Source organism: Oryza sativa, chromosome 12 (genome assembly GCF_034140825.1).
Source record: "Oryza sativa Japonica Group chromosome 12, ASM3414082v1".
Lineage (NCBI taxonomy): Eukaryota > Viridiplantae > Streptophyta > Magnoliopsida > Poales > Poaceae > Oryza > Oryza sativa.
The window spans coordinates 27,518,462-27,539,250 of record NC_089046.1 but is presented as its reverse complement, the minus strand read 5'-3'; the positions used below and the strand labels follow the sequence as shown (position 1 = coordinate 27,539,250).

At 47.4% G+C, this 20,789-nt stretch overlaps 1 protein-coding gene and 1 long non-coding RNA gene across 2 annotated transcripts; both read right to left on the bottom strand.

Moving 5' to 3' along the window:
- Nucleotides 1-12,623: 12,623 nt before the first annotated feature.
- LOC136354857 (uncharacterized) lies at nucleotides 12,624-14,926 on the bottom strand. The gene is made up of 3 exons (XR_010738722.1): nucleotides 14,321-14,926; nucleotides 13,924-14,004; nucleotides 12,624-12,800 (listed from the first exon to the last, which is right to left on the bottom strand). It is a non-coding gene; the product is annotated as an uncharacterized lncRNA (long non-coding RNA).
- A 3,607-nt stretch (nucleotides 14,927-18,533) lies between these two features.
- Nucleotides 18,534-20,034, bottom strand: LOC136354616 (uncharacterized). The gene is made up of 3 exons (XM_066306119.1): nucleotides 18,880-20,034; nucleotides 18,780-18,797; nucleotides 18,534-18,551 (listed from the first exon to the last, which is right to left on the bottom strand). The coding sequence occupies exons 1-3, from the start codon at nucleotides 20,032-20,034 to the stop codon at nucleotides 18,534-18,536; spliced, it is 1,191 nt and encodes a 396-aa protein (XP_066162216.1).
- Nucleotides 20,035-20,789: the final 755 nt, after the last annotated feature.

Genomic DNA, 20,789 nt, shown 5'->3' with positions numbered 1-20,789 from the left:
TATTGTCGCGACCATATTGGTATAAATTAAATTTAATTGCGATGGAATTAGAATTAACTCTAATTAAATTCAAGTAAACTATATCAAAATAAAATATGGGTAATGATAATCTAGGTTAGAGCAACCCAAATATTGTGTAAAGTTGATTTGTGCAAAAAATAGAAATATTAGGACAAGATTTGAATAGGAAAAACAACCAAATAGGAAAAATAGAAAAAAAAATCACTGTTCATTGCGCTGTAAGTGTTCGATCGCGTTCCCTACCCCTAACCCCTCCTCTGCCGCATGCGCCTGGCCGCCCTGAGCCCCGCGCCGCCTGCCGCCGCGTCGCCGCTGCCGCCCGTCGCTTCGTCGCTTTGCACACCATGCCGCCGCGCGCCGTCGCCGTCGCTGTCACGCCGCGCGCCGACGCCGTCGCTTCTTGTCGCCGCTGCCGCGCCGCACGCCGTCGCCCGTCCCGTCACCGCGCGCTGCCCTCTCCCCGCCTCGCGCCCCACGCCCGCGCGTCGCTTGCCCGTCGCATCGCCGCCTCGCGCCCCGCGCCCTGCCGCGCCGCTCGCCCATCGCGTCGCCGCCTCGCGCCCCGCGCCCTGCCGCGCCGCTCGCCCATCGCGTCGCCGCCTCATGCCCCGCGCCCGAGCGCCGCTCGACCGTCGCGTCGCCGCCTCACGCCCCGCGTTGCTGCCGCGCCGCGTCGTCGTCGCATCGCCATCGCCGTCACACCGAGCCCCACGCCGCGCCGCCCGCCCGTCGCCATCGCCCTATAACTCGTCGCCATAAGGCCACCCGCCCCTCTCCACGCCCTATAAAGCCCGACCCCTCCTCTTCTCCACCCCACACACATCCCCTCCATCTTATCCCCTCTCCTTCTTCCCCTTCTCCACTCGCTGCCGTCGTCGTGCCGCCGCCGCCGCTGTCGGTAAGCCGCCGCTCCCCCCACCTCGCGTCCACCGCCGTCGCCGCCCGGGTGGGCAAGGAGCCGAGAGAGAGAGAGGGAGAAAGGAGCCGGGAGGGAGAGAAAATAGAAAAAGAAAGAAAAGAAAAGAGAAAAGAAAGAAAAGGAAAAGAGGGAAAAGAAAAAAAAGAAAAAAGAAAGAAAGAGGAAGAAAATAAAAAGGCATTTGAGTAAAATTTAGAAGTTTAGAAAATTTAAAATAATTAGAATTTAATTGTAGATTAATTATAGTCATAAAATTGTGAAATTTAATTATATTTTGGTAGCCTCTATGAGTAATCAATTTGCGGTAGGAATTTAGATTTATTTAAGAACTAAAATAAAGGTGTTGAATTCTTAGGAAAATTACTTAGGAGACACAAAATGTCTTAGGTTGAGGAATAGTTCTATTTCGCGAATAATATAGTGGATATAACAATCGCCTCTCGTGCTCGCTTTTCGATTTGGTCTTTATTGGATTTTATTTGAATTCTAATGGAATTCAAATCAATTCTTCGCACGTACTTGTAGAGCCCGAGGGAGTTGCGGATCCGAGTGAAGGCCAAGACCCGCAAGACTTTGAGCAAGGCAAGTCATCACTATTCTTTGAACATGTTGATCCCAATTACGAAATTATTTTGTTTACAAATAAAGTTGCATGCAATGATGAAACATCCTACTTGTGATTTCTTGATGTGTGAGGCAGGGGCTCTACGGTGGGGTAGCCATTGGTAGGACCGCGAGGCGGGTGTCTACAGTGGTGTCGCCATCGGTAGGACTGCCATGTGAGAATCTAAACATAATTATAACTTAATGCATGTGTGAGTCTTCCCTTCCTGGGTGCGCCAGAACTCCTCTCACTGCTAGAAACCGTGTACGCCTAGAGTGCATGAGGATGTAAAGTTCATGGAGCGGGTACTGCCAATGCGAGGTTATCGAAAAGCTTTGCCGTGACGCGTCTCATGTGTTGGGACGAGGCTCATGTGTTGGGCAGTCGCGGAGCGCGGGTAAAGTGTACATCCACTGCAGTGTGAGTAAACCAAATCTATTCGAATAGCCGTGCTCGCGGTTATTGAGCACCGGGACGTGTATTACACTTGGCTAGACTCTAAATTCTTAACTTGTGTGGGATGGGTTATTGCATGATGATTTTTATGCTGTTGGAGCCACTTCCTGAGAGGCGGGAAGGTGGACGTCCTCAGAAAACCATGACGACTCAATGGCGGGAAGCTATCCTTGGGATCACAATGGATGGTGGACAGAACCGTCATTGTTTAATGTGAACACTGGTACTAAAATTCGGTCAGTCTATGCTAGGTCTTAGGATTGTGAAAAGAATTACAAAACTTGCTTTGCGCAAAAGAACCATAGCCATTCCTTGAAATACTCCTATCATGTGCATTGTTGCTGTGGTGGCTTGCTGAGTACGGTTGGTACTCACCCTTGCAATATATACACTTAATTAGAGGCCGGAGATGAAGCTTTGGAGGATCCCTATGCCTATTACCAGGAGGGTGATGAAGACGATGGCGCTCAGTAGGTCTTAGTTACGGTCGTTGCCTGTGGCAATGGCGTGCCGCTGCCTTAACTCCGCTGCCTTATCTGCTTCTGCTTTTCGAATGTATTCCGGACCGCTCCGTCCGATGATCTAAGACTATGCCTGCGGGCTTATGATGTAATAATTTGCACTAGACTTTCATGTATCTGCATTTGGTATTTCAGCTATGAACTCGTGTGTACCAGACTACTTGATCCAGGGAAATGGTACTGTTTACACGATTGATTCCTGTTATAAAAACGGGGGTCCACAGAGCTGGTATCAAAGCCATACAACTGTAGGAGAAGACCAAAAGGCGCCCACCCCCTTTTCTAGTTGGTCAAGGGAGAAATTCCCATTTAGTAATACTTTCAAAAATAAAAACGCTATGTTTACAAAACTCTATACAATTTTCATCTTACTCTTAACTATTTTCTTCACAAAACAAGTTTTACTCTTAGCTGACTTTGGGTTTTTCTTAAAATTAGATGGCAGATCAAGATTCACCCACTACCTGGGAGATGGGCGTACCCCGCTCAGAGGGATACGTCATTGAGCTACACCGGTTGATGAGGCGCCTACGGTACCCCAGATTTCCGATCTACCGAGTGAGATGGTGTGGACCCGTTTGGGAGGCTCGGGTTGAGGTTCATACACGAGTTCCTTTAGAGTCAGACTACAGCTTTCCGACACGCCACCGTCACGACTTACCGGAGACCGCGATGCAGGATGCAGCCCGGGAGGCCTTCCTCCGACTTAGCTCTATTCAACGAGCTGAGTTAGCGAGTACCGAGTTTGCTCACCACCCGTTTCAAGAGGAGAGCAACTCCGTCTGCACAGTCCAGGACACACCTTGCTGCTACAACCCGATAGTGACTCGACTGTCCCGATGGGCTGAGGCAGTAGACGACTTCTACGAGGAGGCTCTGTTAGAGATTGACGACCAGCAGAGACGTGTGGGAGAGTTAGAGACTGAGGTGACTAACCTCACAGTGCAGCAGCTTCAGCTAGAGGAGGAGCACCAGGCTTGGGGCAGTGAGATAGACTCACTGAAGGCACAGCTTCAGGTCCACGGTGACCAGTTTCAGCAGCTATCTGATCAGTACAATGATCGCCGCGGGATGATGGATACACTCGAGGAGCAGCTGAGAGAGAGTTAGGAGCACGTCAGCCAGCTTGAGGAGCAGCTTCGAGCAGCTACAGCCAGCACCACAGGAGCTTCTACTTCCAAAGCAGTAGGGCGTGACCGCTACTTCTTCCTCACCCCGCCGTATCCACCAGCGTTCCACGCTCTTTTGGGAGAGGTTGGTATGCTGGCTACTGAGTCAGCACCTTACTTGGTGGACCCGACAGTGACACAGCCACCTGCCCCGGAGATTGTGCACACTCCACTGATCCCTACACCTTCACCGCAGCTGGGTTCCAGTTTGGAGAGTCTGATCCTGGTCGATTCTTAGACAGAGGGGACCGACACTGAGCCAGAGATAGAGCCGGACATCACTGATCCTTCAGAGGATGAGACTCCTGTCCACCGCATCACCTTTGTCGGAGGCCCTCATACCCTCAGCACTGCTCGCAAGAGCACACGACCTCCGGGCAAGAAGCCCAAGCCAGATCCAGAGGTCACTACTTCCGAGCCGTGGGGACTCAGGTTTGCCCGTGCCAGCGACCACCCTCTACCTGCCCCAGGATCCTGCGGATGGTTGGATGACTAGACGGGAGGACTATTGCAGCTTCGATCTCGCTTCAGATGGTTTTTGGGATAGCATGCGAGACACACCCCCCTACCTAGATTGACGAGTAGCTTGATGATTAGTTCGATGTATCTTTTGGATGAACTTTATTTGGACTGCGTATATGTGCAGTCGATTGCATCATGATTTATGTACTATCTGCGGAACTCTGTGATGTTATTTATGATATTATTACTGTTGTGTTATGAATGAGTTTATTCCACCATGCTTGCAAAACAAAGTTCACAATCAAAACAACTCCCTTAACGGGATAAAACCAAAAAGGGCTAGTTAGGAAAATAGGATACTTACCTCATCGGCCTACACAGATGGCAAGCCGACATAGGGCGTCAACCAGCAATGAAGAAACTCAAGTACCCGACCTAACCACCCTGGCCGGAGTTATGGCCACTCAAACCCAACTTCTGCAAGCTATTGCAAACAATCAAGGCAACCGCGGAGGATCGAGCTTTGGAGAGTTTATGAGGACTAAGCCACCCACTTTCGCTACGGCAGACGAGCCTATGGGGGCAGAAGATTGGCTACGCAACATAAAGAAGAAACTGACCCTTGTCCGGATGCGCGAAGCCGACAAAGTGATCTTCGCAGTAAACCAACTGGAGGGACCAGCTGGTGATTGGTGGGATACTTACAAGGAAGCTCGAGAAGAAGATGCTGGAGAACCCACTTGGGAAGAATTCACTGCAGCTTTTCGTGAGAACTTCGTGCCTGCCGCGGTGATGCGCATGAAGAAGAACGAGTTCAGAAGGCTGCGACAAGGAAACACAACGGTGCAAGAATATCTGAACCGGTTCACTCAGTTGGCCCGCTACGCAATCGGAGACCTCGCAGATGAAGAGGAAAAGATCGACAAGTTCATAGAAGGGCTGAATGATGAGTTGCGTGGGCCTATGATTGGACAAGATCATGAGAGTTTCTAGAGCCTGATCAACAAAGTCGTTAGGTTGGAGAATGATCAAAGGACTGTAGAGCACAACCGCAAGAGGAGGCTTGCTATGAATCGCCCGCCTCAGGGAGTACCTCAGCGACTCAAGGGGGCCACTTCGTCTGGACGGAAGCCCACTATTGTGGCAACCAACCGTCCCGCTGCGCCTAGCAATTTCAATAGGCCAGTTGCGGTTCAGAACCGCACCCCTACACCAACCCTGGCTGCCCCTGGAGTCAAGAAGAATGTGGACTGCTTCAACTGCGGGGAGTATGGGCATTATGCCAACACCTGCCCACATCCACGCAAAACTCCTGTCCGTACTGGCGCTAATGCAATGACTGTTCGTGGAACTGCTACCCCTGCTGTCGGACGAGGTCTATTCAAGACTCCGCAGACTAACAGGACCGCTACCGGATTTGGACGCGGACAAGTGAACCATGTCCGAGCTGAAGAGGCCCAGGAAGATAAGGGCGTACTAATGGGTATGTTCTCTATCAATTCTAGCCCGGTTAAAGTTCTGTTCGATTCTGGTGCATCGCATTCATTCATATCCCTGGAGGCTAGTCAAAAGCACAACTTAACCCTAGTGGGACTTAGAAAGCCTATGATAGTACACTCCCCTGGGGGCGAGATAACCGTAAGTCATGCTTGCATCAACATACCTATTCGCCTTAGGGATGTGGTGTTTCCCTCCAACCTTATAGTTGTGATACCTCAGACCCTGGATGTCATATTGGGTATGGATTGGTTAACAAAGAACAGAGGAGTAATCGACTGTAGACGTAGAGAAGTTACCCTGACCACACCCTGGGGATCGGATATAAGAGCAACTATGGATCAAGATCCTAGACTGGCCGAACGTGCCGGAGGCATATTCACCATGCTACCCATGAAGGGAATGCCCATAGTGCAGCGATTGCCCGATGTGTTTCCAGAAGATTTACCTGGAATGCCACCAGATCGTGACATAGAGTTCATTATTGACCTGATACCCGGAACTGCTCCCATATCCAAGAGACCATATCGGATGCCAGTCAATGAGTTGGAGGAACTTAAAAAGCAAATCAGAGAGTTGCAAGAGAAGGGATTTGTATGCCCCAGTTCGTCACCTTGGGGAGCCCCAGTGTTATTCGTCAAGAAAAAAGATGGTAGCATGAGAATGTGTGTAAACTACCGTTCACTGAACGAAGTAACTATCAAAAACAAGTATCCACTACCACGGATTGATGATCTCTTCGACCAACTTAAAGGAGCTAAGGTGTTCTCTAAGATCGACCTTCGATCAGGATACCACCAACTGAAAATTAGGACTGGGGATATACCCAAAACCGCGTTCTCAACACGCTATGGATTGTATGAGTTCACAGTAATGTCGTTTGGTTTAACCAACGCCTCGGCATACTTTATGAATCTTATGAACAAAGTGTTCATGGATTACTTGGACAAATTTGTGGTAGTATTCATTGATGACATTTTAATTTACTTCAAAGACGAGGAAGAGCATGCGGAGCACTTGCGTTTGGTACTCGAGAAACTTCGGAAGCATAAGTTATATGCAAAATTTAGTAAATGTGAGTTCTGGTTAAAGGAAGTCGCCTTTCTAGGCCATGTGATCTCAGCCGGTGGAGTAGCAGTGGATCCTGCTAAAGTGGAGGCTGTTACGGAATGGAAGGCACCTAAATCTGTGACCGAGATTCGGAGTTTTCTAGGTTTGGCCGGATACTACCGAAGGTTCATTGAGGGATTCTCTAAGATAGCTCGACCAATGACGCAACTACTCAAAAAGGAAAAGGAGTTTGTGTGGTCAGAACAGTGCAAGGAGAGCTTTGAGCAGCTCAAAGAAAAGTTGACCTCTGCGCCTATTCTAGTTCTCCCCGACAATAGGAAAGACTTTGTTATATATTGTGATGCATCAAGGCAAGGACTAGGAGGAGTACTGATGCAGGACGGAAAGGTTGTGGCCTATGCATCGCGACAACTGCGACCACACGAGGAAAATTACCCTACCCATGACCTAGAACTAGCAGCTGTGGTTCATGCACTAAAGATTTGGAGACACTATTTGATTGGAAACCATTGCGATATCTACACTGACCACAAGAGTCTGAAGTATATTTTCACCCAGTCAGATCTCAACTTGAGGCAAAGGCGATGGTTGGAATTAATCAAGGACTATGATCTAGAGGTTCACTATCACCCAGGCAAGGCAAACGTTGTGGCCGACGCTTTGAGTCGTAAGAGTCATTGCAATCATCTGAGAATGGAAGAGATGGCTCCTGAGCTTAAAGAGGAAATAGCCCAGCTAAACCTGCATATAGTACTTCGTGGGCGGATAAACACCCTGGACATTCGACCTCTTTTGAGAACCCAAATAGAAGAAGCCCAGAGGGAGAACAGAGAAATCCAAGAGGTGAAAGAACGCTTAGCTGCAGGGTTTGCAAAGGAATTTTCGACCGATGAGAAAGATGTCCTATGGTATAAAAAGCGAATCTTTGTACTCGAACAGGGTGGACTGAGAGGATTAATCCTAAAGGAAGCTCACGAATCGGCATATTCATTGCACCCCGGAAGTACTGAAATGTACCAGGATCTGAAGGAAGGATACTGGTGGCCCAACATGAAGAGAGATGTGGCAGAATACGTAGCGCTCTATGACGTATGCCAGAAGGTGAAGGCTGAGCACCAGAGACCAGCAGGTTTGTTGCAACCCCTTAGAATTCCCGAATGGAAATGGGATGAAATAGGTATGGATTTTATAGTTGGGTTGCCCAAGACCGCAACAGGATATGATTCCATCTGGGTGATTGTGGATCGACTCACCAAGACGGCAAGATTCATCCCTGTCAAGACAAACTATAGCGGTGCCAAACTCGCCGAGTTGTACATGACCAGGATAGTGTGTCTTCATGGTGTGCCTAAGAGAATTATATCCGATCGAGGCACACAGTTTACCTCGCATTTCTGGGAAAAAGTACATGAAGCCCTAAGAAGTTATCTTGCTTTTAGCACAGCTTATCATCCACAGACAGATGGCCAGACAAAGAGAACAAATCAGGTCCTGGAGGACATGCTGAGAGCTTGTGCATTGGATTTTAGCAAAGACTGGGAGAGATGTTTGCCCTATGCCGAATTCTCCTAAAACAACAGCTTTTAAGCGAGCCTAAAGATGTCGCCAAATGAGGCATTATTTGGTCGACGATGTCATAGCCCACTAATGTGGTCCGAGACGGTAGAACGGGCGGTATTTGGACCTGACATTATCAAAGAGGCCGAAGAAAAGGTTAGCCTGATCCGTGACCATTTAAAGGTGGCACAATCACGACAAAAGAGTCACGCTGACACCCGAAGAAGAAACCTGGAATTCAAGGAAGGAGATTATGTTTGTCTGAAGGTTTCTCCGATGAGAGGCACAAAAAGGTTTAAGGTCAAAGAGAAACTAGCGCCAAGATATGTGGGACCTTTCCAAGTCATGGCTAGACGAGGAGAAGTCGCATATCAGTTACAGCTACCAGAAAATATCGCCGATGTACACCCAGTCTTCCGTGTGTCTCAATTAAAGAAGTGCTTACGAGTGCCGGAGGAACAAGCTCCGCTGGAAGAGATTCACATTAGCAATGATCTCACGTATCCAGAACACCCGGTCCGGATATTGGATGAAGCCGAAAAGAGGACTAGGAGCAAAGTGTGGCGTATGTACAAGGTACAATGGAGTAATCACACTGAGGACGAAGCCACCTGGGAAAGCGAAGAATTCTTGAGGACGGAATACCTGCACCTATTCGAAAACTGGTAAGAAATCTCGGGACGAGATTTATTTAACGGGGGTAGGTTCGTAACATCCTGAAAATTCGACCAACGAAAATCGAAACTCCAAAATTATGGGCCTTCAAAAAATTTTTAAATAAATTGCATCATGCCGATTTTATTCGCCTATTCCATTGGATTTTGATTTCGGAGTGTGTTGATCGCGAATAAAGAATAATTGATTAGGAATAAACCCTAATCTCTGGGGGTGCACATCTCCAAACCCAGTCTCTCTAGGGTGAGGCCTGTGATTCTGCAGCCGTCAAAAAAAACCTAGCTCGATTCCATGACCGGAAGGCAAAGTTATCAAGGTTTTAATTTCGCACAAAATTCTCCATCTACATTTCACGGTGTCGCGCCGGCCAGCCTACCTTAACGGCGCGGTTAGTCAACGCGCTTGACATCGACATCGTCTAAGCTATCCACCCTAACGTCCTATGTGCCATTCCTATACTAACCACCTCATTGAAAATCTGTTGTGGACCCTCAGACATTCGACGTTTCTCCGAAATAATCGCTGCTTCGTGGCCTATGGTAAGTCATTTCTAGAAAAATCTCTGGGGTGCATCTCTCAAAATCCAGTCTCTCTAGGGTGAGGCCCGTGATTCTACAGCCGTCAAAAAAAACCTAGCTCGATTCCATGACTAGAAGGCAAAGTTATCAAGGTTTTAATTTCGTACAGAATTCTCCATCTACATTCCACGGTGTCGCGCCGGCCAGCCTACCTTAACGGCGCGGTTAGTCGATGCGCTTGACACCGACATCGTCTAAGCTACCCACCCTAACGTCCTATGTGCCATTCCTATACTAACCACCTCATTGAAAATCTGTTGTCGACCCTCAGATATTCGACGTTTCGCCGAAACAACCGCTGCTTTGTGGCCTATGGTAAGTCATTTCTAGAAAAATCTCTGGGAGTCCACCTCTCCAAATCCAGTCTCTCTAGGGTGAGGCCCGTGATTCTGCAGCCGGCAAAAAAAACCTAGCTCGATTCCATGACCGGAAGGCAAATTTATCATGATTTGAATTTCACACAGAATTCTCCATCTGCATTACACGGTGTCGCGCCCTCCATAATACCTTAATGGCGCGGTTAGTCGACGCGCATGACACCAACATCGTCTAAGCTATCCACCCTAATGTCCTATGTGCCATTCCTATACTAACCACCACATTGAAAATATGTTGTGGACCCTCAGATATTCGACGTTTCGCCGAAACAACCGCTGCTTCGTGGCCTATGGTAAGTCATTTCTAGAAAAACCTCTGGGGGTCCACCTCTCAAAATCCAGTCTCTCTAGGGTGAGGACCGTGGTTCTGCAGCCGTCAAAAAAAACCTAGCTCGATTCCATGACCGGAAGGCAAAGTTATCAGCATTTTAATTTCGCACAGAATTCTCCATCTGCATTCCACCGTGTCGCGCCCTCCATCCTACCTTAATGGCGCGGTTAGTCGACGCGCATGACACAGACATCGTCTAAGCTATCCACCCTAACGTCCTATTTGCCATTCCTATACTAACCACCTCAATGAAAATCTGTTGTGGACCCTTAGATATTCGACGTTTCGCCGAAACAACCGCTACTTCGTAGCCTATGGTAAGTCATTTCTAGAAAAATCTCTGGGGTCCACCTCTCCAAATACAGTCTCTCTAGGGTGAGGACCGTGATTCTGCAGCCGTCAAAAAAAAGCTAGCTCCATTCCATGATCGGAAGGCAGTTATCAAGGTTTTAATTTCGCACAGAATTCTCCATCTGCATTCCACGGTGTCGCGCCCGCCAGCCTACCTTAATGGTGTGGTCAGTCAACGCGCTTGACACCGACATCGTCTAAGCTATCCACCCTAACGTGCTATGTGCCATTCCTATACTAACCACCTCGTTGAAAACCAGTTGTGGACCCTCAGATATTCGACGTTTCGCCGAAACAACCGCTGCTTCGTGGCCTATGGTAGGTCATTTCTAGAAAAATCTCTGGGGGTCCACCTATCCAAATCTCTTCTCTCTAGGGTGAGGCCCGTGATTCTGCAGCCATCAAAAAAAACCTAGCTCGATTCCATGACCGGAAAGCAAAGTTATCAAGGTTTTAATTTCGCACAGAATTCTCCATCTGCATTCCACGGTGTCGCGCCCGCCAGCCTACCTTAATGGCGCGGTTAGTCAACACGCATGACACCGCCATCGTCTAAGCTATCCACCCTAACGTCCTATGTGCCATTCCTATACTAACCACCTTATTGAAAATATGTTGTGGACCCTCAGATATTCGACGTTTCGCCAAAGCAACCGCTGCTTCGTGGCCTATGGTAAGTCATTTCTAGAAAAATCTCTAGGGGTCCACCTCTCCAAATCCAGTCTCTCTAGGGTGAGGACCGTGATTCTGCAGCCGTCAAACAAAACCTAGCACGATTCCATGACCGGAAGGCAAAGTTATCAAGGTTTTAATTTCGCACAGAATTCTCCATCTGCATTCCACGGTGTCGCGCCCGCCAGCCTACCTTAATGGCGCGGATAGTCGACGCGCTTGACACCAACATCGTCTAAGCTATCCACCCTAACGTCCTATGTGCCATTCCTATACTAACCACCTCGTTGAAATCCTGTTGTGGACCCTCAGATATTCGACGTTTCGCCGAAACAACCGCTGCTTCGTGGCCTATGGTAAGTCATTTCTAGAAAAATCTTTGGGTGTCCGCCTCTCCAAATCCAGTCTCTCTAGGGTGAGGACCATGATTCTGCAGCCGTCAAAAAAAACCTAGCTCGATTCCATGACCGGAAGGCAAAGTTATCAGTATTTTAAATTCGCACAGAATTCTCCATCTGCATTCCACCGTGTCGCGCCCTCCATCCTACCTTAATGGCGCGGTTAGTCAACGCGCATGACACCGACATCGTCCAAGCTATCCACCCTAACGTCCATTTTGCCATTCCTATACTAACCACCTCAATGAAAATCTGTTGTGAACCCTTAGATATTCGACGTTTAGCCGAAACAACCGCTGCTTCGTAGCCTATGGTAAGTCATTTCTAGAAAAATCTCTGGGGTCCACCTCTCCAAATCCAGTCTCTCTAGTGTGAGGACCGTGATTCTGTAGCCGTCAAAAAAAAGCTAGCTCCATTCCATGATCGGAAGGCAAAGTTATCAAGGTTTTAATTTCGCACAGAATTCTCCATCTGCATTCCACGGTGTCGCGCCCGCCAGCCTACCTTAATGGTGCGGTCAGTCGACGCGCTTGACACCGACATCGTCTAAGCTATCCACCCTAACGTGCTATGTGCCATTCCTATACTAACCACCTCGTTGAAAACCAGTTGTGGACCCTCAGATATTCGACGTTTCGACGAAACAACCGCTGCTTCGTGGCCTATGGTAGGTCATTTCTAGAAAAATCTCTGGGGGTCCACCTGTCCAAATCTCTTCTCTATAGGGTGAGGCCCGTGATTCTTCAGCCATCAAAAAAAACCTAGCTTGATTCCATGACCGGAAGGCAAAGTTATCAAGGTTTTAATTTCGCACAGAATTCTCCATCTGCATTCCACGGTGTCGCGCCCGCCAGCCTACCTTAATGGCGCGGTTAGTCGACGCGCATGATGTCACGCCCGGAAATTCACTAGTAATTTCCGAACTTATTTGTGCATAAAATCCTCGTCCAGGAATCAGCCGAGGTACACAAACTGACAATTTAATATACAAATCCATCATAATAATAACGTTACACACTTACAAAAGAAAAGAAAACAGCAACGGAATAACGATCTAGCGATGGCTTCAGCTCCACTCCCACAGGCAGCTCAACTGGGGTATAAGCCAAACGTCTTCTCCTTCTGGATCCTTTTTCTTCAACTGAGGTTGATCGATTATTGCAAGGTGAGCATATGACATACTCAACAAGCCACACAGCAAATATGCAAGTGCACAAGGATACCAAAGGATGGCATAATATAGGCTCATTTGCAAAAGCAGCATTTAGCAAAGAGTTAAGAGTAGTAAAACAGTAGAGTAATTAATTAAAAATTTTAATCAACACTGAACAGCACACCCATGCTGCACAGGCCCAACCATCCTGAACAACCATACCCGGCTGTACAGATCTAACTCCAAACCAGGAGCTAAGCAAATTATTACCAGGTATAACATCCATAATTATTGTGAGAGGTGTGAGACTAATCACGAAAAACATTGCTCAACCCGCCCATAACCGCGGGCACGGCTATTCGAATAGTTTTACTCTGGCCAGAGGTGTACCACTGTACCCACAAGACACAACCCCACATCATGTCACCATGTGCCTCAATACCACCACGGTACCTCGGAAAGGAGTTGTGACAATACCCCTTGCACAACATAATCCATTACAGCGCACCTTTCCTGGATCATAATCACCCCCTTATAAACAAGGCATGGACTCCCCAGCGACCCCCGTGGACTTCTCGCCACTTCACAGTCTGGCGCACTATATTGAATCATGCTATACAAAAGATAAAGCCGTTGCCCACGCTGGCTTGTGGTTGGTACGGTAAATGTCTCACAACAGTAGCTCGCGAACCGGTCCTTAATTGTCAGGAGCACGACTCTCAAAACCATGTGCTCACAACCCACCATTATCAAGTTTTAGTTGGCAAGTAATTAATTAACCAATCACGATTAACCATCGTGAACTATCATTAAGCCATCCTTAAATAATAGTGAGTCATAAGTTATCCCAATAGTGTGCTAATGTTTCTAAGCATGGCTAAGCAATCATAACTAATATCTAGCTGAACCAATATATAAAGCCCAACTAGTCAAGTTATAATAACCCAAGGTATCAAGGAATAAAGTAATCAATGCAAATTGGCCATAACAAAGGAATAAGTTCACACCACCCGGTGACATTCGAAAATAAATGCACAGTTGAAATAAATAGAGAATTTAAATATAGGATCAACATGCTCAAAGGATTGTGTTTAGGATCTATGTGACTTGCCTTGCAATAATCGGTCTTCAAGTAATCTTCTTGATCACTTCCGACGCACTCACGAACCTTCGCAACGACGGAAACGACAAGCTAACACGCAAAACGAAGAAAAAGACAAATAAAAACCAAATAAACAGTACATATAAAGTAAACAAACATGTAGATCATGATTTTAGATGAATTTAGCAACTTGAACCACTCAAAACCGAGTTACGATGATTTAGTTATGAATTTCCGAAGATTTAATCTATTAGAAAAAACTGGAAAAGGAGAAGATGATGACGTCATGATGACATCATCAATGGCCGGACCAAGATGGCGACCTCGCCGGAGATAGAGCGACCGGCTGCGGATTTGGAGGACATGAACACGTAGAGGACGACGAGACGAACCCAACGATACTCACCCTCGTGCCAAACGACGACCGACGACGGCCGGCGACGAGGAGGCGACGGCGGCGGCTCGGGTTGCACGGGGCGGCGGAGCTCCGATGACCGGCGACGGAAAAGGAAGGGTGGCCGAGCTTCCCCTCACCACGGCGCACCCAACGGTGGTGACGGCGACCGGCGACGACGATGGAGACGGCGGCGCGACGCGGATGGAGCTCGGCCGGCGACGACGGCGGGGCGGAGCACGTGGCGGCGGCGCTACGAGGCACGGGAGACCACGGGAGAGGGGGGCAAACGAAAGAGGAGGACTAGGGGGTACTATTTATAGCCTTGGATTGAAGAGATCGGACTCCTCCCGCAAGAAATCGATCCGGGAAATCAAAAACTCGGTTTTGGAGATAAACTCAAAAACGAGTTCGATTCGGATAAAATACTCAACGGTTTGCTCCGATTCTTGGGGGAAGATAGAGGAGGATAAGAGGAATATTTCCCCTCAACTAATTTTAGAAAAACACAAGGGGAAAGGTCAGATTTGGAGGAGAAAAACCGAGCCAAATCGGTCTCAGTTCGGCTGCTAGAGGTAGAAGATAAACAGTGTTGAGGGAGGCAAATTAGACTTTTCGTCTTGGGCTGGCTGAAAACAAAGCAAAGAAAGAAAGAGAAGGGGGAAACTCGGCTGGGCCGACTAGGGCTGCACGGCTGTGCACACAAAAGAGGGGGATGGGCCGGAAAGGGCCCAAGACTAGGAAGAGGATTATTATTACTTTTCCAATTAAATTAATCACTTAAATGATCTTTGAATTGTTAAAAATACTTCCTATGCTCAAATAATTCCAAGAAAAATCTTGAAAATACTTGGACACTCAAAGTACTTAACAAAATTATAATTAGACCATTTAATGATTAATTTAATATGTGGGTAATTACTGAAATGCTCTTTGTATGATTAAAAATTAGGAATTGAGCTCCGAAAAAATCTGAGAAAATTCCAGAGAGTATAATTAACCATGAAGAATTTAATAAAAATTAAATCCATCCATGCTTTATATTTAGGAAATTTTATTTCCCACATTTAACTTCACTTGTAAATTAATGAACATTTAATATAAATTCTAATAATAATTTATTAAATAATTTATAAATCCTGAAACAGAAATCAGGATGTGACACATGACACCGCCATCGTCTAAGCTATCCACCGTAACATCCTATATGCCATTCCTATACTAACCACCTCGTTGAAAACCAGTTGTGGACCCTCAGATATTTGACGTTTCGCCGAAAAAACCGCTGCTTCGTGGCCTATGGTAAGTCATTTCTAGAAAAATCTCTGGGGGTCCACCTCACCAAATCCAGTCTCTCAAGGGTGAGGCCCGTGATTCTGCAGCCGTCAAAAAAAAACCTAGCTCGATTCCATGACCTGATGGCAAAGTTATCAATATTTTAATTTCGCACAGAATTCTCCATCTGCATTCCACCGAGTCGCGCCCGCCAGCCTACCTTAACGGCGCATTTAGTCGACGCGCTTGACACCGACATCGTCTAAGCTATTTACCCTAACGTCCTATGTGCCATTCCTATACTAACCACCTCGTTGAAATCCTGTTGTGGACCCTTAGATATTCGATGTTTTGCCGAAACAACCGCTGCTTCGTAGCCTATGGTAAGTCATTTCTAGAAAAATCTTTGGGTGTCCACCTCTCCAAATCCAATCTCTCTAGGGTGAGGACCATGATTCTGCAGCCGTCAAAAAAAACCTAGCTCGATTCCATGATCGGAAGGCAAAGTTATCAGCATTTTAAATTCGCACAGAATTCTCCATCTGCATTCCACCGTGTCGCGCCCTCCATCCTACCTTAATGGCGCGGTTAGTCGACGCGCATGACACCGACATCGTCTAAGCTATCCACCCTAACGTCCTATGTGCCATTCCTATACTAACCACCTCAATGAAAAACTGTTGTGGACCCTCAGATATTCGACGTTTCGCCGAAACAACCGCTGCTTCGTGGCCTATAGTAAGTCATTTTCTAGAAACATCTATGGGGGTCCACCTCTCCAAATCCAGTATCTCTAGGGTGAGGCCCGTGATTCTGCAGCCGTCAAAAAAAATCTAGCTCTATTCCATAACCGGAAGGCAAAGTTATCAAGTTTTTAATTTCGCACAGAAATCTTCATCTGCATTCCACAGTGTCGCGCCCGCCAACCTACCTTAATGGCGCGGTTAGTCGACGCGGTTGACACCGACAACATCTAAGCTATCCACCCTAACGTGCTATGTGCCATTCCTATACTAACCACCTCGTTGAAAACCAGTTGTGGACCCTTAGATATTCGACGTTTCGCCGAAACAACCGCTGCTTCGTGGCCTATGGTAAGTCATTTCTAGAAAAATCTCTGGGGGTCCACCTCTCCAAATCCAGTCTCTCAAGGGTGAGGCCCGTGATTCTGCAGCCGTCAAAAAAAACCTAGCTCGATTCCATGACCTGATGGCAAAGTTATCAAGGTTTTAATTTCGCACAGAATTCTCCATCTCCATTCCACGGAGTCGCACCCGCCAGCCTACCTTAACGGTGCGGTTAGTCGACGCACTTGACACTGACATCGTCTAAGCTATCCACCCTAACATCCTATATGCCATTCCTATACTAACCACCTCGTTGAAAACCAGTTGTGGACCCTCAGATATTCGACGTTTCGCCGAAACAACCGCTGCTTCGTGGCCTATGGTAAGTCATTTCTAGAAAAATCTCTGGGGGTCCACCTCTCCAAATCTAGTCTCTCAAGGGTGAGGCCCATGATTCTGCAGCCGTTAAAAAAAACCTAGCTCGATTCCAAGACCTGATGGCAAAGTTATCAATGTTTTAATTTCGCACAGAATTCTCCATCTGCATTCCACCGAGTCGCGCCCGCCAGCCTACCTTAACGGCGCGTTTAGTCGACGCGCTTGACACCGACATCGTCTAAGCTATCTACCCTAACATCCTATGTGCCATTCCTATACTAACCACCTTGTTGAAAACCAGTTGTGGACCCTTAGATATTCAACGTTTCGCCGAAAAAACCGCTGCTTCGTGACCTATGGTAAGTCATTTCTAGAAATATATCTGGGGGTCCACCTCTCCAAATACAGTCTCTCGAGGGTGAGGCCCATGATTCCGTAGCCGTCAAAAAAAACCTAGCTCGATTCCATGACCTGAAGGCAAAGTTATCAAGGGTTTAATTTCGCACAGAATTCTCCATCTGCATTCCACGGAGTCGCGCCCGCCAGCCTACCTTAACGGCGCGGTTAGTCGACGCGCTTGACACAGACATCGTCTAAGCTATCCACCCTAATGTCCTATGTGCCATTCCTATACTAACTACCTCGTTGAAAACCAGTTGTGGACTCTCAGATATTCGACGTTTCGCCGAAACAACCGCTGCTTTGTGGCCTATGGTAATTCATTTCTAGAAAAATCTCTAGGGGTCCACAGTCTCTCTAGGGTGAGGCCCTTGATTCTGCAGCCATCAAAAAAAACCTAGCTCGATTCCATGACCTGTTTGCAAAGTTATCAAGGTTTTAATTTCGCACAGAATTCTCCATCTGCATTCCACGGTCTCGTGCCCGCCAGCCTTCCTTAATGGCGCGGTTAGTCGACACGCTAGACACCGATATGGTCTAAGCTGTCCACCCTAACGTCCTATGTGCCATTTCTGTACTAACCACCTCATTGAAAACCTGTTGTGGACCCTCAGATATTCAACGTTTCGCCGAAACAAGCGCTGCTTCGTGGCCTATGGTAAGTCATTTCTAGAAAAATCTCTAGGGGTCCACCTCTCCAAATCTAGTCTCTCAACGGTGAGGCCCGTGATTTTGCAGCCGTCAAAAAAAACCTAGCTTGATTCGATGACCGGAAGGCAAAGTTATCAAGGTTTTAATTTCGCACAGAATTCTCCATCTGCATTCCACGGTTTCGCGCCCGCCAGCCTACCTTAACGGCTCGGTTAGTCGACGCGCTTGACACCGACATCGTCTAAGCTATCCACCCTAACGTCCTATGTGCCATTCCTATACTAACCACCTCGTTGAAAACCAGTTGTGGACATCAGATATTCGACGTTTCGCCAAAACAACCGCTGCTTCGTGTCCTATGGTAAGTCCTTTCTAGAAAAATCTCTGGGGGTCCACCTCTCCAAATCCAGTCTCTCTATGGTGAGGCCCGTGATTCTGCAGCCGTCAAAAAAAACCTAGCTCAATTCCATGACCTGAAGGAAAAGTTATCAAGGTTTTAATTTCGCACAGAATTCTCCATCTGCATTCCACGGTGTCACGCCCGCCAGCCTATCCACCCTAACGTCCTATGTGCCATTTCTATACTAACCACCTCATTGAAAACCAGTTGTGGACCCTCAGATATTCGATGTTTCGCCGAAACAACCGCTGCTTCGTGGCCTATGGTAAGTCATTTCTAGAAAAATCTCTGGGGGACCAACTCTCCAAATCCATGTTGTCTGCAAAATAGAAGAAGAGATTAGTTAAAGATACAAATTAGCTAACATTTATTACAACAGGATTAACAAGGTAAAGATTTACCTGGGGTATAACGTCTGGGAACAGATCTGTCATGTACTTGGAAGTCGATTGATGGAATATGTGTTGCTTCCATTCACCCCACCATCTGTCAAAGTTCCTGCTCATGAACCTTGCTAGTTCTATATTTTCGATGCTGCCCAAAGGCGGTCCTGGGATGTTGAGAAGCCGATCCATCATCAGTGTTGATGAGATTTCTCCTCTGCATTGGATTTTGTCAGCAAAGAACAAGCCGATCGGCAGCTGTCCCATCCCAAACTGTCTGGCTGAGCTCATTGGATAGTAAAATTCATAAGACACTTGTATGTTTCTCCCTTGATGGATGCCAACAGGAAGAATGCATGGACTGATAGCAGCCGAGAAGACTTCTCTGGATTTGTCAAATTTTTTAGAGTTGATGTCCTCAAATCTGAAGTCTGCTGGGAGATCGAAATTCACCGAATCCTCATATGGAAACCAGACACGAGCATCTTTTTGGAAGCCCTCATAAAAACTGCAGAACCAATCTTTGAGCAGTTCAGCCGATAGCTTTGCTCTAGAATCGGCTGGTGTCGATGCAGCTTCCCCATACAACATGCATCGGTGGTGGGTGACCTCTTTCCCATCATCATTGGTGGTGGGCTCCAGCCTTGGGAATTCTGCATCTATCAAAGGTGGCCAATTCACAACCTTTATGACAACAAGGTTGAGCCATGTTTGCAGCAACCACCATGGTCCACCTGCACCTACTACTGAGCCTGTAGCTATCTTAGCCGATGCATTGCTCAACATCTGATACAGATAGCCGAGGAGGATTTTGCCTAAAGGGATTTGCTTCTTTGTTTCAAGGGCCTCGGCTAAGAATTGCCCGTTGGTGGTAGGACCGCAGCTTAATCCACAGAACAGAAATTTCTCAAGCCACATCAAAAGAAAGGCAGTATGCTCTCGGGGGGTGACAGATCCCTTGCCCATATACGCAGCAACATAGCCAGACCAGCCACCTATGCTCTTGGCCCTAAAATCAAACTGGTTCTTGGTATTCAAACTCATGGGGTTAGCCGATGAAGTCACATCTAAACCAGTGATCATGGTGATGTCAAGCAGAGTGGGGGTCATCGGCCCTTGGTTGAACAGGAAAGCATTAAGGGCATTGGACCAAAAATAAGTTGCAGAGGCCATCAGGGGTTCATCCTTAGCCGAATTTGCTAGAGTGAGAGCAAGGGCCTGGCCGATTCCTAGTTCATCCCAATGAACTTGCTTGCTGGCCGATACACGTTTGTACCATACAGATCAACTTTTCTCAGGGGAAGTTTTCTCGAGAGAGGGCCAAGACTTGAAAGTATTCTTCCAGTGACTTAAGTTTGGGCTGGCCAATCTAAAAGGAATCCTATTGGTTTCGGCGATGATAAACTCAATAGGGTCAGAATTGCCGATCAGACCAAGAAAGTAATGATGCTCATGTGACAGACTGGGAATCGCAACCAGGTTGGACAAGTGCTACAGATGCAAACAAGAGCAGAGAAGGAGAAAAAAAGATGAGACGAAGAGGAACCGATCTATTGCGCAAAAAGAGAGGATATAGCCAATGGGTACTTATCTCTGTGTATTCGGCCGATGGCGCGGCGAACGGACTGGCGGAGGACGACATCTCTGCGAGCGGAAGTTTGGCCGGAGAGGAAATCGCCTTGTGCGCCGAGGGGATCGCCGGAGAGAGAGAAGACGAAGTTGGCTTAAGCGGTGAAAATGGAGCTAACGGTGTGAAATTTCTCGGGGACGACGGTTAGTCTTTAAAGCGATGCGGTAACGGTCGGAAAAACGGCAATAAGTGATATTCTTGGAGACACGGATATGGCAAATCTGAAACATTACCGAATATTCCGGACTTGGGGGGCATGTGTTAACGACCAAATTTGGTAATTCAACTATCGGAGATG